The sequence below is a fragment of the Sceloporus undulatus genome, chromosome 6 (genome assembly GCF_019175285.1).
Source record: "Sceloporus undulatus isolate JIND9_A2432 ecotype Alabama chromosome 6, SceUnd_v1.1, whole genome shotgun sequence".
Lineage (NCBI taxonomy): Eukaryota > Metazoa > Chordata > Lepidosauria > Squamata > Phrynosomatidae > Sceloporus > Sceloporus undulatus.
In genome coordinates this window covers 114,339,690-114,355,998 of record NC_056527.1, presented here as the reverse complement: position 1 = coordinate 114,355,998, position 16,309 = coordinate 114,339,690, and the positions used below count along the sequence as shown (strand labels likewise).

At 44.8% G+C, this 16,309-nt stretch overlaps 1 protein-coding gene across 1 annotated transcript in view; it reads left to right on the top strand.

Moving 5' to 3' along the window:
* The first annotated feature begins 181 nt into the window (after positions 1 to 181).
* The window catches only part of MMP14 (matrix metallopeptidase 14), a 29,501-nt gene continuing 13,373 nt past the window's right edge, over positions 182 to 16,309 (top strand). The window contains exons 1-2 of the mRNA XM_042475691.1: positions 182 to 536; positions 10,571 to 10,719. Coding sequence (XP_042331625.1) covers positions 432 to 536; positions 10,571 to 10,719 — 254 coding nt within the window. The 5' untranslated portion in view covers positions 182 to 431. The remainder of the gene's footprint in view (positions 537 to 10,570; positions 10,720 to 16,309) is intronic.

The window sequence follows — 16,309 nt, the reverse complement described above, 5'->3', positions numbered from 1 at the left end:
ATCCTTTCTATTCTCTCTATCTACTTATCTGTCCTGTCTACTTACCTTCCTTCCTTCCTCTTTCTTTCTCTCTCCTCCCCCAGTCCCTCCTTCCCTCCTCCTCCTGCTGCTGCTGCTTCTCTCCGCTGGCCCTAGTCCTCACTCACTCACTCACTCACTCACTCCTCCTCTTCTTCTTCCTAATTGGAGCCAGACCCTCCGCCGCCGCCGCCGGAGGAAGAGGAGAAGGAGAGCCCCTGCCTTCTGCCTGCTGCCTTGCTGCCGGTCTCTCCTCGGGGCCCCGGCGCAGCCAGAGCCGCGCAGCCCGAGGAGCCCGGAGGAGCCCGGAGCAGGAGCGGCGGCGGCGGCCAGCGGCAGAGGCAGCAGGGCAGCCCCGCTCCGGAGGAGCAGCAGCAGAGCAGAGCAGCATCAGCGGAGGCTCGGGAGGCGGCATGGCTCCCTGGGCGGCCCTCCTGCGCCTGCTGGCCCTGGCCCTCCTGGCCCTCCTGGCCGCCCTGCTGCCCCCCGCCTTCTCCGCCTCCAGCTTCAGCCCCGAGGTGAGTCCCGGCCTTCCCTGGGGGCATCCGCACTGCGGGCCCCGCTTTCCCTGCCCTGGCCCCAGGCGAAGCTCTGCTGCCCCGACCCAGACCACTCCCAGAATCCCCTCGCCTGGGCCAGGGCAGGGAAAGCGGGGCCAAGCCGGATTAGCCCTGCAGTGCGGACGCAGCCTCTCTCTGCCCTGAAAACCTCTCGCTCCCTGCCCTCCCATCCCTCCCTCCCTCCCTCCCTCCGCCTCTCGGCTCCACTCTTCCCTTCTTCCCTTTTGGGGCATTGCTTCCTCTGGCTTTGCAATGGATCCCCTTTTCTTTCTCAACTAGAATTCACTCCCTCTTTCTTTCTTTCTTTCTTTCTTTCTTCCTGGACCGGAATTCATGCCCACCTTCAGCGAATTTGGCTTCCTTTGGCTTTTCGGTGGATCCCCTTTCTTTCTTCCTTAGCCAGAATTTATGCCCACACTTTGGGAACTTCTTTCCTTTTGCGTTGCAATAGATCCCCTTTCTTTCTTAGCCAGAACACGCCGGGCATTTCTCCCTTTGCAAATGGATCCCCTTTCTTTCTTTCTCAACCAGAATCCATGCCCACACTTGGGGCACTTTTTCCTTTGGAAGGATCTCGAGTTCTTCCTCTTCAAAACTCCTCCGCTGGCTAACTTTTCCATTCCCTTCTTCCCGTCCTCCAAACTTGGTGCTCTTGTAGCTTTTCAATTCTCTCTCTCTCCCTCCTCTTTCTACCTCCTTCCCTGTTGATTTCTTCCCCCCTCATTTTCATGCCACCCTCCTCCGCCAGCCTGGCTTTCTCATTCCTTTCCCCCCATTCCTCTCTCTCCAAAAGCGAGTTCCCTTCTTTGCTTGACTTGTCTCCACTTGTCTGATGCAGGGCTGGCTCCTCTCCTTCTGCCTCACTGCCTTCTTTCCTCGCCTTCATCTATTTAACATTGGCCTTTGCAGCACTCTTTTGCTTCAGACCCTAACCACTGGTCTTCATCCCTTGATCGGGGATCATTCCTGATCAGCCAGGGGCCATCTTAGCCTCACCTTTCCATGCCTCTTCCATCCTTCACTTTGCACATCTCATACTTTCCCCTCCAAGTTCTCATCTCTTCCTTCCTTGACAGATATCTCTTTGTATGTATTCTCTCTTCCTCAAGGCTTACAGTACTTCTTGAGGAGTGTATTTTCACACCGTAGATTCAATGTGATCTTTCTTTCCTACCTCACTTCTATTCTCCTCCCTTTCTCCCTCTATTCCTCTTTTCTTTTTTGCTCAACATCCAACACATTCTGACACTTTCCCCTCCTGTTTCGCTTTTTCTGCCAAACTTCCCATCACCTTTGCTGCTATTCCTTGATGTACATTCCCTTTCCATCTGCTCTATCCATCCACTTCTCCTCCTTTGCGCTTTCTTTTACTATCCTTTCTTTTAAAAAAGTGTCTTTTCTTGGATGTGTTCTGCAGCTGGACAGGGAGCTGGAGTTTTCTGTGCCAAGGCATTTTCTGTTCCATTCCTTCTTTGCCAACCTTTCCCCTTCCCTAACTTGCGCTTATGTGCTCCAATTTTGGATGGCCATTTCTCTGGCTCTAACTCTTTCTTTTCTGCACTAGAAGGAGGGAAAAAAAGAAAAGAAAATACCCATCTTCTTTTCCCATAGCTATAATTTTTCCTTCTCCTGGATCTTCCTCATTCCCCAAATGTAGACTCTTAACACTTTCAGGGAGAGCCTTTCTTTTTTGTCATCCTTTGTTCTAAAACCTCCCTCCCTCCCTTTCTTCCTGTTTAATTTCTTTCAGCCTTATTCATCCTTTAGCCTTATCTGTCCATCATAGTAGCTTTGGAGGATGTTTGAAAGAGAGATACTGTTTATGTTGTGTGCTCAGCAAGGGAAAAAAAGATTTATTTACCAGAACAAGTCAAGCTTTTTCGAAACCACTGCTGCCTCTTTTAAGTTGCAGTCCCTAGGCGCATTCAACTGCAAATCCTATTGAGCATAATGGTATGAACCTTTGGGGTTGCATGCACACTGCAGAAATAATCTAGTTTGATACCACTTGAACTGCAATGGCTCCATCCTATGGACTTCTAGGAACTGTAGTTTTGGGAGCATTTAGCCTTCTCTGTCAGAGAGCTCTGATGCCACAACAAAGTACAGTTCCCAGAATTCCACAGCACTGAGCCATGGCAGTTAAAGCGGTATCAACATGCATTACTTCTGCAGTGCAGACACAACCTAAGATTGCACTTTGTCCAGTCCATCCATCTTGTTTGTCCAACTACATATTGTCTCTGGGACAATAGAGAAGATGTGGTCCCATCCAATCATAGAGTCATAGGGCTGGAAGAGACCACAGGGGTCATCCAGTCCAACCCCCTTCTGCCATGCAGGGAATCTAAATCAAAGCATCCCCAACAGATGGCCATCCAGCCTCCATTTGAAGACCTCCAAGGAAGGAGACTCCACTACACTCCGAGGGAGTTTGTTCCACTGTCAAACAGCCCTCACTGTCAGGAAGTTCCTCCTAATATTGAGGTGGAATCTCTTTTCCTGTAGCTTGCATCCATTGCTCCGGGTCCTAGTCTCTGGCGCAGAAGAAAACAAGCTTGCACTATCCTCAATATGATAACCCTTAAAATATTTAAACAAGGGCCTGGTATAGATGGGCGGATGCATGCTGCCCTTCTTTCTTCCTTGTTGGTGCTACAGCAAGCCGCACCGCGCAGTACCAACACACTGCCATAAAGGGGAAAGGGCGCTGCCATGCCGCCACTTCCTGGAAGTGATGTCCAGACACTGCACAGCAGCAACGTCATCATGGCAGCCACCGTGTAGACAGGAGGCCACCATGATGACGGAGTCCGTAGGACTAGGGTTCCAGAGTGTGTGGTTGGTGCGCGCTCCAGAACCCTAGAATTGGCACAGGCCCAACTGTACCGGCCCAAGGCTATCATATCCCCTCTTAACCTTCTCTTCTCCAGGCTAAACATCCCCAGCTGTCTAAGTATCTTCTCATAAGGCATGGTTTCCAGACTCTTCACCATTTTAGTCTCCCTCCTTTGGACAAGCTCCAGTTTTTCAACATCCTTTTTGAATTGTGGTGCCCAGAACAGGACACAGGATTCCAGGTGGGGCTTGACCAAAGCAGAACAGAGTGGCACTATTACTTCCCTTGATCACATCAACCTCCTTCCTCATCTTCTTCCTTCAAGTTCCCATTCAGCTGAACTTAACTCTGGCTCCTCATCCGTCTTTCCCACTTCTGATAAATGCTGCTCCCAGAGGATCTTAGAGTTGGAAGAGACCATGAGGGTCACCCAGTCCAACCTGCCACCATGCAGAAATACACAGTCAAAAGCTTCCCGTTTCGCAACCATTCCTTGAAGGAGAAAAACAAACCACCTTGGTCTTCTTCCAGCTCTTTTCTTCTCTCTGAGCAATGGGGTGTCTGTTATTGTTACATTCTCTCCCTCTCGCTCTTTCTTTCTCCTCCTTCTCTTTTCCTGCCTAGTCCAAGAATTTCATCTTTTGCTACTGTGGAAAGTATTGTAACCATGAAGGAGGAACAGAAGGGAGAGAGGTTGGAAAATGGCAGAGATATTACACTCAGTCCTCTGAATCCACCGATTCTTTAGCCATTGATTCAAGCATCCATGGCTATTGGAAACACTCAAATACACACACACACATGCACACACACCTAAAAGCAAACCTTTATTTTGCCATTTTATATAAGGGACACCATTTTCCTGTACCATTGTATTTAATGGGACTGGAGTATCTACAGATTTTGGTATCCACAGGAGGTCCTGGAACCAAACCCCAAACCAAGGGCCCACTCTGTGTGTGTGTGTGTGTGTGTGTGTGTGTGTGTATATATTCCAAAAAGCAAACCTTGAGTTTGCCATTTTATATAAAGGACACCATTTTGTGATGCCGCTGTATATAATGGGACTTGAGCATCCATGGATTTTGGTATCCAAAAGACCAAAATTTTAGTTTTGTGAGGTCCTGGAACCAATCCCCGGCCAGATACAAAGGGGCCACTGTATATGTAGGGGAAGAATGTGATTCCATACAAAATTGTTTTGGAGGAACCAAGAAATCTTGAGTTTTGGAGGGCCTCCAGGAAGATCCTAGGGCTCACCTGTGGTCTATGGGATGCATTTTCTCCACCTGTGGTCCAGAGGATCTCACAATGCCAGAAAGACATTTCGCAACCTAGTTTTTGTGGAAGAAATAAGGGAGGCAATGTAAGCCTGGAAGGAAGAAAGCAGCTTTTGATGTGGGTGTTCCCTGCTCAATTTTCCATTGGAAAAAGAGAAAGAGAAGGAAATGGTCCCAGTAACAGAAAGGCAGAGCAAGGAACAGTTGACGGATGTGGCAGCAGCACCCAGCTCTGCAAAGGGGGGGATGGCATCTGTGACCTTAGGAAGTCTGGAAAAGAATGACCGAAGGAGGACATTTTCAGCGAATGCCAGGAATGGGGACGTGGAGGAGAAGAGACAAAAGAGGGCCTTGTCTTTCCTCTCCGACAAGATGCAGGACCAAAGATTTCACTCGAGGAAAGGCTTTGGCCTGGGATGAAACAAGAGGAGGGCAGGGACCGTTAACCGTATGCCTGCATGCTGCGTGGGCAATGGGTTGTTTGCGTCTCTTTCTCTTCCAAAGGGATATTTTTGGGACCTCCTGGATGAGACAAGGCCACTTTTTTAGGGATTGTTCCATCCGAGCAAAAGGCAGAACCCGGGGATGGGGGTGGGAAGAGAGCGGAAAAAAGCGGGGGCACAGGGTCCTTTTTTATACCTGACGTTGGCGAAATGGCAAGAGCAGAGGAGGGGGAAAAATAGAAAGGCAAGAAATAACTAGTGGCTCCTGAGGTTGTCTTTCTAAACTCCCTTTGTAATCCTAAGGAACTGTTGCTCCTCCAGATGTTGTGGACTGCAGTTCCCATATTGCTTACTGTTGGAATCACTACTGGCTGGGACTTTGGGGAATTATTGCTTTACCAAAAAGTAACCACTCCCCAAAGTCCCAGCCAGTAGTAAGCAATATGGGAACTGCAGTCCACAACATCTGGAGGGATAACACTTCTTGGTGTTTGGTGGCCTTTTTGTACAGAGTCTGAGGTCCAGTCCACACTGCAGAAATAATCCAATTTGAGACCAATGCTAGGGAATCCTGGGAACTGGAGTTTTTTGTGGCACCAGAGCTCTCTGACAGAGAAGGCTAAATGTTTCACCAAATTACAGTTCCCAGAATTTTCTAGCGCTGAGCCAGGGCAGTTAAAAGTGGTCTCAAACTGGATTATTTCTGCAGTGTGTTTTGGACCTGAAAAATGTATTTGTATAGTTGCATTCCTGCTAAAGTCTGAACATTCAGATCCCCTCTAAATTCCTATGGCCTGCACCCATTTTGTTGGTTGATTCCCTAAAGCAAGGTCAAAGAAATTAAGTAAGAAATTAAGTCTGCAGTTCTTACTCCTTATCATGGAGTAAGCCCCAGTAGTATTTACTTCTGGTACAACATGTGTAGGATTGTTCAGGAGAGCCAAGGACACTCCTGTTGATTTTGGGGGGGGGGGGGATATTTTGTCCAGGGTGTGTTGCATTCATGGAAAAGAAAAGACAATAAGCTCAAGGTTACATCTTAGGCTGCTGCCACACTGCAGAAATAAAGCAGTTTGAAACCACTTTAACTTCCATGGCTTAATGTTGTGGGATGCTGGGAGTTGTAGTTTGGTGGGACACCAGAGCTCACTGAGAGGGAAGACTAAATAGCTCATGAAACTACAAATCCCAGTCTTCCATAGCATACAGTCATGGCAGTTAGTGGTGTCAAACTGCTTTGTTTCTGCAGTACTGTAGCAGCCTTGGCTCTGTCAGAATCTCAAAGGACATAGACATTTTAGTAATGTTATTAAAACATAGGGTGCCATCATATGTGTTTCTCGACGCAAGTCTTCCAAATAGGTGTGTGTAGTCTTGCAGCATTAATCCATTGATAATTTGGTTAAAAGGCAGATGGTTAATCCACTAAGAAACCTTGAATTGATTTGAGTTATAAATAAAACTTGCAAGGAGAAGGAAAACAGCTGTCTTGTATCATCCATAGTATGAGAAGCCAAAATCAGGATTTGCCAAGGACAGCATTACTAATGTTTATTAGCCATGATGATAGAAGGAGAACCCTACCGGATTAAACAGGGAGTTCATCTATTCTAGAGCCCGGAAAAGTTATTTTTGCACTACAATGCCCAGAATCCCCCATACTGGCTGGCAGTGGCAGGTTTCTGAGAATAGTAGTTCAAGAATAAGTTTTCAAACTCTGTTTTTTTGGCCAAACTGATCTTTTTTGGAACCCGTTAGAGAAGAACATGACTTTTTTTTCCTATGGTTTGCCCCGTAGCCTGGAAACTTAAATTTAATGGTGCTTTGCTTCTAAACCTTGAGGCCCTATTTAGCAAAAATGGCTAATATCCATTAACCAACCTCTCCACCTCTTCTGTGAATTTCTATCATTCTCTTTTAATGCCATTCTAGCCAGTAGCCAACATCACTCTTAGTAGTTGCAGATTCATACCTTATTTTTGCAGAAATGGTTTTGCCTTCCTTCTGCCCTGAAGCTGTTACTGGTATAAGAGAGGAGCTAAACATCTTTTCTCTATACTTTAATGGAATTTCCACTTGCAGAAGCAGTATAGCCTGGAGTGAAAAACAGTAAATTTGAAAGACTACCAGTAGGAAAAGGGCCCGGTTGGAATAGAAGGATAGGTAGATAATATTTTTTCGGGCAAGAGACCCATCAGATTCTGTTTGCAAGATTCCCAGGAACATCTGACTGGCTTCTGGCAGAAGGACATTGCTGGGTTGGAAGTTCCTAAGAAATTCTCCAACCTGCAGTTTGTGTGTGTTTCTGACACACAAGAAAAAGAGTGTGCATTGTGTTTGTATGCAAAATCTCTTGACTGCAAGGAGTTAATGCTGCTTGCTCCCTTTTCTGGCTCCCCTCTCCACCACACCTTTAATCCATTGGTGCTTGTTTCTTAGGTTTCTGCCTTCTGAGCAATATACCCATTAAATCACCTGATGTTACGCAAGGCAAGAGCCTGGGAGACATATTTCATGTGTGTTTTTCCTGAATTGCATTTCTTTGCAGACCTAGTCTGTTCCTTTTCCATCTCCAAAGCTTCCTTGCCTCTATTAAGTCTGACCCCAACACAACAGACCGTCCCACATCTTATCCTAGGCAAGTCGGATGTTGGAGGAATCTTGCCTAATTCCTCCCTTCTCCCCCCATTCCTTTGACCAGGGTCACCAGGCCCGGAAACCATTGCAGACGGAGTGAATCACAAGAAAGATCAAGAGAAAAGGGGGCAGGGAGGAAACTGAGAGCCACCAGGCATGGGTGCCTGGCAGGGATGACGTAGGAATGGGGAGATAATAGTGGCTTCGAAGGCAAGGAACAGCTACAGAATTATCAGGATAAATGGAAGAGCGGGTAGAGAAATGGAAAAATTAAGATTAAGCACTCAAAATTGGTGCCCTCTCTCAAGAAGTGCTGGATTACAGCTCCCATCATCCTCAGCCACTGTGCCCACTGACTATCATACTATTCGGGATAGATGGCCTTAAAGAGAAAGTATGGAATGAGAGATGAAAGTGACATAGTTCTAACCTGGACAGCAGAAATAATGCAGTTTTGACAATGCTTTAACTGCCATGGCTCCATCCTATGGAATGATGGGATTTGTAGTTTTGTGAGCTATTTTGCCTTCTCTATTAGCTGGAAGTAATAGCAGGATTCAACTCTAGCCAATCCTTCTCTAGCAGTGTGTGCCTGAATGCAGCAAGCAAAGGAAACAGCAGCTGCCTCCAGAGTCCCTCACTCACTGAATACACTTGGCTCTCCTTATCCACAGATTTTTTTTAATCCACAGATTCAAGCATCTAGGGCTTGAAAATACAGTATTCCAAAGAAGTATAAATTCCAAAAAGCAGACCTTGATTTTGCCATTTGGTATAAGGGACATCATTGTGCTATGTAATTATATTTAATGGGACTTGAGCATCCACGGATTTTGTTATCCTGGAACCAAACCCCAGTGGATAACAAGGTCCTGCTGTAAAATGGAGGAGGAAATAAGTCTGCCTTACCAGCAATCCCTTGCATATTCGTAAAAAGCACAGATCTTCCACTCAAGTGGAAATCATAAGAAAAGTGGAGACTCATGGATGAAAAATCCCTGAATGTGTTTTGCATTAATCCCTGAATGCATTTTGGAAGAAGCCTTCAACTGGTCTTAAAGAAAGCTCAGAATGTTTTTGTTTTAGGCTTATCTGACCTGGTTGTTGCATTTCACATGCTGCATGCACGTATTGCTAGTTTCCTGAAACATGTGGAACTGCTCTTTTTTGTGGTATAGGAATTTAATACCTCTTTTAAAAAAATTACTTCTGCCTCTGGTACTAAACTTTCTGCTCAAGTAGTGGTGAAGTGGTATGAGAGCTGGGCTAGGACTCTGGGAGACCAGCCTTCGAATCTCCACTTGGCCATAAAACCCACTGGATGATCCTGGGCAAGTCACACTCTCTCAGCCTCAGAGGATGGCAATGATAAACCCCCTTGGAATGAAACTTGCAAGAAAACCCTGTGATCGGGTTGCCATAAGACGGAAATGACTTGAAGACACACGACAAGTAATGCCTAATAACTCCTCCGCTTTGTTCACTGAGATATACTTGTATATGAATGGTTGTTGGAGTGTTGCAGGGTGTCACTGAAGGGGTAATGCCACATCTCAAAGAGAAGGTATTAGGGAATCAGTGGCCAATTTATGGAGCAGGACAGATACATAAGCCGATATTTTTGGCAGTGGTGAACATCTAGGGTGCATCTACACATAGAAATAGTGTGGTTTGACACCATTTTAACTGCTGTGGCATCCTACAGAAACTTGGGTTCGTAATTTGGTGAGTCGCCAGAACACTTTGGCAGAGAAGGCTAAAGACCTTGTGAAACTACAGATCCCAGGATGTCATAGGGTGGAGCTACAGCACATCAAAATGGTGTTAAACTGTTTTATCTCTACAGTGTAGATGCACTTGTAGAAAGGTATGAATTGGAGGATGAGGGAATTAAATGAAGAAGGTGACTGTATCACAGGGATGGAGGATCAGTGCGATTGGGCAGGTGTTATGTGGAAAGAAGAAACATATTCCAAACTATTCAAAGAAAAAACTATTCAAAGAAAAACATGCTGGGCAGTAAAGAATGGGGTGATTTGTCACTTTTCCCCCTTCCAGGCTCTTTTCATGTGGGAAGAGGAGCTAAGAGAAGGGATTGGAATTTGTTGAAAAAGCTACCTTGAGGCCAGCATTGAGCCATATAGAAATGCTGCCTTATAATGCTGCCTTATACTGAGTCCAAAACATCAGTCTACCTAGATGAATATTGTCAACCATGATGGGCAGCAGCAGCGTTACAGGGTTTGGGGCAGGTAGCCTCAGTGGTATTTGGTGCCTTCAAACCCTATGATCTTGTAGTCTACCTCAGTGGTTCTTAATCTTTGGCCCTTAATGTCTTTGGGACTTGAACTCCCAGAATTCTTGACCATCAGCCATATTGGTTTGGGCTGCTGGGAGTTGAAGTAGCCCAAACATGGCCTGATATTCCCCAGAGCGGTGAACCAGAGCATGGGCTATTCCCTTTTACATATATGGTAGGAAGGAGCATGAGTGACTGAATGTTCCTCCATAGAAATATAAAAAGATTCTTCTGGATAGACAGCTAGTATATCAGGGGGAATGACTCATCTAGTACTCTTAAAATGTCTCACAAAACTACAGTTCCCAGAATTTCATAGCACTGAGCCACACTGTTAAAGCACTGTCAAACTAGATTATTTCTGCAGTGCGGATGCAGCCTTGGCAATTCCTGTGTCAACATGCTAGTGATAATTGACTGGCTCTGGTCATGTCTCTCTTTTTTCTCTGTTCTTCTTGCTGTTTCTCACGCTCTTGTTCTGGCTTCCCCACCAGGCCTGGCTACAGCAATATGGCTACCTGCCCCCCGGAGACCTTCGCACGCACACCCAGCGCTCCCCTCAATCACTTTCAGCTGCCATCGCTGCCATGCAGCGGTTCTATGGGCTCCAGGTGACAGGCAAGGCCGACTCAGAGACCCTGAAGTAAGTAACTTTTGGCAGTCCCTTCAGCCTGTCGACTTCTCCTTTTTCAAGTCTAGTGACTGTTTGTCATTGTTTTCATCAATGATTAAAAACAAGAGTAGACCAGAAGTTGAAGATGAGTCAATAGTGTGATGCAGCAGCTGAAAAAGCCAATGTGATTCTAGGCTGCTTCAATAGACATATAGTGCCTAGATTGAAGGAAGTTATAGTACCACTCTATTCTGTTTTTGGTATGTTGAAGAAAATACTGTGTTCAGTTCTGGGCACCACAATTCAAAAAGGATGTTGAGAAGCTGGAGTGTGTCTAGAGGAAGGCCATCAAAATGGTGAAGGGTCTGGAAACCATGCCCTCTAAGGAGCGACTTAGGGAGCTGGGTACGTTTAGCCTGGAGAAGGGAAGGTTAAGAGGTGATATGATAGCCCTGTTTAAGTGTTTGAAGGGGAGTCATATTGAGGATGGAGTAAGCTTGTTTTCTGCTGCTCCAGAAGATAGGACCCGGAACAATGGATGCAAGCACAGGAAAAGAGATTCCACCTCAACATTAGGAAAAATGTCTTGACAGTAAAAAGTATTTGACAGCGGGTCATTCTCTCTCGGAAAGTGGTGGGGTATCTTTCTTTGGAGGTATTTAAACAGAGGCTGAATGGCCATCTGTTGGAGGTGCTTTGATTGTGAGTCCCTGCATGCCAGGGAGTCAGACTGGATGGCCTTTGAGGTATCGTCCAACTCTAGGATTCTATGAAGGGTGGTGTCTGCACTGGCGAGAATACTCTAGGAACAGTCCAGAATATTCTGGCCTCAGAGCTGCCCCAATGTCCCTCCATTACCCATTGCAATAGTGGGCAGCTGTTTGTATGCACATCCTGCTATGCCACCTGGCACTGCCACTGTTGGTCTGGGTTGCTCGCTCTGAGGCCAGAATAAGATGCCCAGCCTCAAATCACATGGATGGGCACCTTGTTTTGACCTCAGAGCAAGCAGCTTGTGGTGGTGATGCCATGTGCCACAGCAGGCATTGTAAACACCTGTTCTGCTTTGCAATGGAGGGCTCCAGATCTTTTGGCAAGATCTGGAACGAAAGGTGACTTTTAAAAAAAAACCTTTCAAGGGCAGGGGTATATGGTGGATTTGGTGCTGAATTGGCTAGACTTCGTCCAGACCAGACAGTTCACACCAAAACTAGAGATTGGGTCCAGAGTCATTGCTGTGGGAATGGTGGGAGGCATGTTTTATCTGGACCATGAAGATTGGGCCAAGGCTTCTTTTTTATTATCTATTCAACTTTTTATTGAAAAAAAAAGATCAGAAAATAACATACACAATGGTTTTTCAAAATATATAAAACAAAATATATAAATCGTGGACAACCAAGGTTAGTAATAGTAGTACAGCATTTATATTGTAGGTCCAATCCACATGGCAGAAATAATCTGGTTTGACACTAGTTTAACTACCCTGGCTCAGTGCTAGGGAGTCATGAGAACTGTAGTTTATTGTGGCACCAGAGCTCTCTGACAGAAGGCTAAATATTTCACAAAACTACAGTTCCCAGAATTCCCCAGCATTGAGCCAGGTGAGTTAAAGTGGTGTCAAACTGAATTATTTCTGCAGTGTGGACCATATATGTTCAGTTCCTTTCATGCAGTCTTCTAGCAGTCATTGAAAGCAGTTGACTTCCTTCCACTTCAGTGTTGATTATTTCTTTATTCTTGATTATTATTATTTTATTTCCCCTTCCTATATTCTGTTCTTACCAGCTAATATCCTACTCATTTGTTATACAATTTTCTGTCTTTTATTGTGTGGTTCCCGAGTTTTATAATAAAACTGACTTAACCCAATGCACATAAAAACATGTAGATGTAATCTAATATACAGTACCAGACTTTTTGAATAGTTATAATTATCTATCTATCCACCTATTTATTTGTCTGTATTCAAACACTGAGTCTTACATTTTTTTGGTGTGGGAGGCAGATAAGAGCAGAACTCAAACATAAAAAGAAACAGAATTCAGAACTAAAACAGAACTTCTGTTCTGTCCAAAAAGAGAGTCTCAAATAGAAGGATATAATTAAGTCTATAGGTAAATCTTAGTATAGATCAGAAACGAATTGCTACTGTTTACAAACAGGGCCAAGGTGTGTTGAGGATTTTGTTTTCTCCTAAAGAAAAGATCTTTCAAGTTCTTTCCAAGTGAAGCAATTACTGGTACTGTTTAGTATTGTTATTTTTGTTTATTGCAAACAGTAAGAAAAGAAAGAAAGAAAAGATATTGCACTGATGTGTTTGATATTGCTTGGGTTGCATGAAGAAGCACAATCACTATGTTGCTGTTTGTTTGTATCAGTTAGGCAGAGCTTGGAACCAGTTACCTTTTTATTTTTGAAGCACAATCTCTCCCAGCCAGCATGGCCAATAGCTATGCCAGCCCAATGATTCTGAGAACTGTAGTCTAAAAAAGTAACTTTTGAGGCTCTGCAGTTGGATCTTTTCATCACCCCTTTGTAGGGGAAACACAGCATAGAGGAATGCAAAGACAGATGCTTGTGGGTTGTTGTTTTCATTGGTGCAAGCAACTGAAAATCTCTCACAACTGCATTCTGTGGGTGCAACTATACTGTAATAGTAATATGGTTTGGCAGCACTTTAAGTGCTGTAGTTCCATTCTATGGGATTTTTAATTTTACACAATTTTTAGCTGTCTTTGCCAAGGGGTGTTGGTGTCTCACCAAACAACAAAACTCAGGATTCTGTATGATGGAGCCATTACAGCTAAATCCGTGTCAAATTGCTTTATTTCTACAGTGTAGATGCACCCTGTAGTTGCAGTTCAGCCACAGGCTAAGCAACCATTTTGTTAACTGAGGAGTAGGGGAGAAAACTACCTGTCTTGGCTGTTTGCTAGCCTGCATTTGGTAGAGAGGAGAATAGAGAGGAAGCTGAACTATGAAGCCTCCATGATCAGACTATGCATTTAGCACTGGCCAGCCCAGACAAACCTTTCCTGGATTGAAGAAAAGTTTTCTGGATGCAAGAAGGATCATGCAAATGAAAAATCCCATCCTCAGGGCAGATAGGGCACCAGGAAATGGGAGAAGATTTAAGATGAGTGAGCACCTACAGGTAACTTCTCGTGAATGCGACAGAAAAATTCCTCAAGGAGTCTTGAGACGCTGGTGGCAGGAACGAGATGTTATAAAACCACCAAAAAGTCCATGATGTAACCGAAAGAAAGGACGGGTCTGTGGTTGTGGCTGGGTGGTTGCCCGCCTGCCTTCAATTTCCAGTGTTGGCAAACAGACAGCATGGCTAAGCAACATCCTGTCCTGGGGTGGCCCTGGTACTGCATGAAGAGCAATCTGTGTCTGACATAGTCATGGTTGACCCGCTGGAACTCCACACCACAAGACGATGGCAATGGTACAAGGAAAGGGGAACGGCGATTTTTAGCAGTTACCGGAAGCATTTTCAGAAGTAAAAGATGAGAGTTGGGGCAGAGAACAGTGCTGCACCTCTCTCATAATATTTGGGACAGAGCAAACTAACTAAAGGTAAACCAGTAGCCCTTGTCCTATATAAAGCTAACAAAACCACTATGTGAACCTCACAATTCCAGAACACATCCTTGACCATCTTGTTGATCAAACAGCATCAGAAACAATTACGAACACGAAGTTGTGTGTGAAATGCTCAAAGCAAGATTCTTTGATTCACACAAAAGTCTTCTCTCAGCTTTGATGCTGAGAACGCTCAATCATCCATAAAATATCTATTTAAAATCCATCTCTCTCATCCCCTGTTTCTGAAGGACTAGAGGATCCCTGTAAGCTTCATCAATCTTTTAAAAATCCTGTGATCACCTCACTCCACAGATCAAAATTAGATATCATGACTACTGAATTGTGATCAGTGAGGTGATATAGTTTTAAATGTGTGTGTATTCAAAGAATCTTCAATTGGTTACTTGTATGGGGGGGATCTCTGCCCCATAGGCCTTGCCATCTAAAACAGATACAGGAGAAGAAAGAAAAAGAGAATGAGTGGGAAATGAGGTGAAGCAAACAGGAGGCTTCAGAGACATAGCCATGTTAGTTTGGAATATCAGACGGCAGAGGGATCTTGCAATACCTTTGAGACAAACTGAGGTCTAATCTGCATTGCAGAATTAATGCAATTTGACACTGCTTCAACTGTCATGGCTCCATCCTATGAAATCTTGGAATTTGTAGTTTGTTGTGGCACCAGAGTTCTCTAGCAGAGAAGACCAAATATCTCACAAAATTACAAATCCTAGAATTAATTCCATAACATGAAACCATAGCAGTCAAAGAAGTGTCAAACTGCATTAATTCTGTAGTGCAGATTAGACCTGAGAGAAAGAAGCTGGGAGCAAAAGCTTTCTCAGATGGCATGAATGCCATGCATCTGAGGAAGTAGACCAAGTCTACTAGAATTTGTGCTGCAACTTATTTTACACAATGAGTGCTACAAGATCCCTCAGGAGAGTAAAGTGAAATGACAGCAGGGGATTGTGCCAAATCTTCACACAAAGGCTTCATGTTATGCAAAGAGTGTAAACATTGTGGATGAAGAATGAAGGAAACTTGAGAGATGGAGTGACTAGGTGACAGGGAACAGCAGGAGGGAGATGTCACAGAATTGAGGAAGACTTGTTCTGTCTGTACAAACCAGTAAATGATTATTCTGGAGAAAAATGTATGTCTGCAAGAGACAAGAGCATCCCTTCTCTTTGCACAAAGCCTCTGTCCAGTCACTGCATCATGTCATTGCCCCAACCTAGTCATTTCACAATCAGCCACATCACCTTGGTTTTTGGGGAAGAAAACTCCAGGGATATCCTGCCATGTGAATTAAAGTGGGACTCAATCTGTCTGGAAGTTCTCTTGCAAAAGCCTAATCGAAGTAGAATGAGAGACCATGACCAGAGCTTGCATGCTAACCAGGGCATTCTGGAGGTTGCAGTCCAAAACAAAGCAACTTTCTCTATCTCTGGCGTGAGTATAATTGGTCAGTTACTTTCCTGCTTCTCTCATTGGGTGCATCTACACTGTAGAAATAATGCAGTTTGACACCACTTTAAATGCTGCAGTGGCATCCTATGGAATCCTGGGACTGGTAGTTTTACAAGGACTTTAGCCTTCTCTGCCAGAATTCCATAGTATTGAGCCATGGCAGTTAAAGTGATGCCAAATTGCATTATTTCTGCAGTGTAGTTTAGATCTATATCAAATGAAAATTACAGGGATGCTGGTGTTTTCAGATCTGTTTGATTAACATAGACGTACCTGGTCATGTGCATAGTGTTTGGAGTGGTGCATTCTGAATTGTGTACAATGATAGAGTGGCACATTTTGAAATAGAATAGAATCGTAGAGTTGGAAGAGACCACTAGGGCCATCCAGTCCAACCCCCTTCTGCCATGCAGGAAATCCAAATCAAAGCATCCCTGACAGATGGCCATCCAGCCTCTGTTTAAAGACCTCCAAGGAAGGAGACTCTATCACCTCCCGAGGAAGTGCATTCCACTGTCGAACAGCCCTTACTGTCAGGAAGTTCCTCCTAATG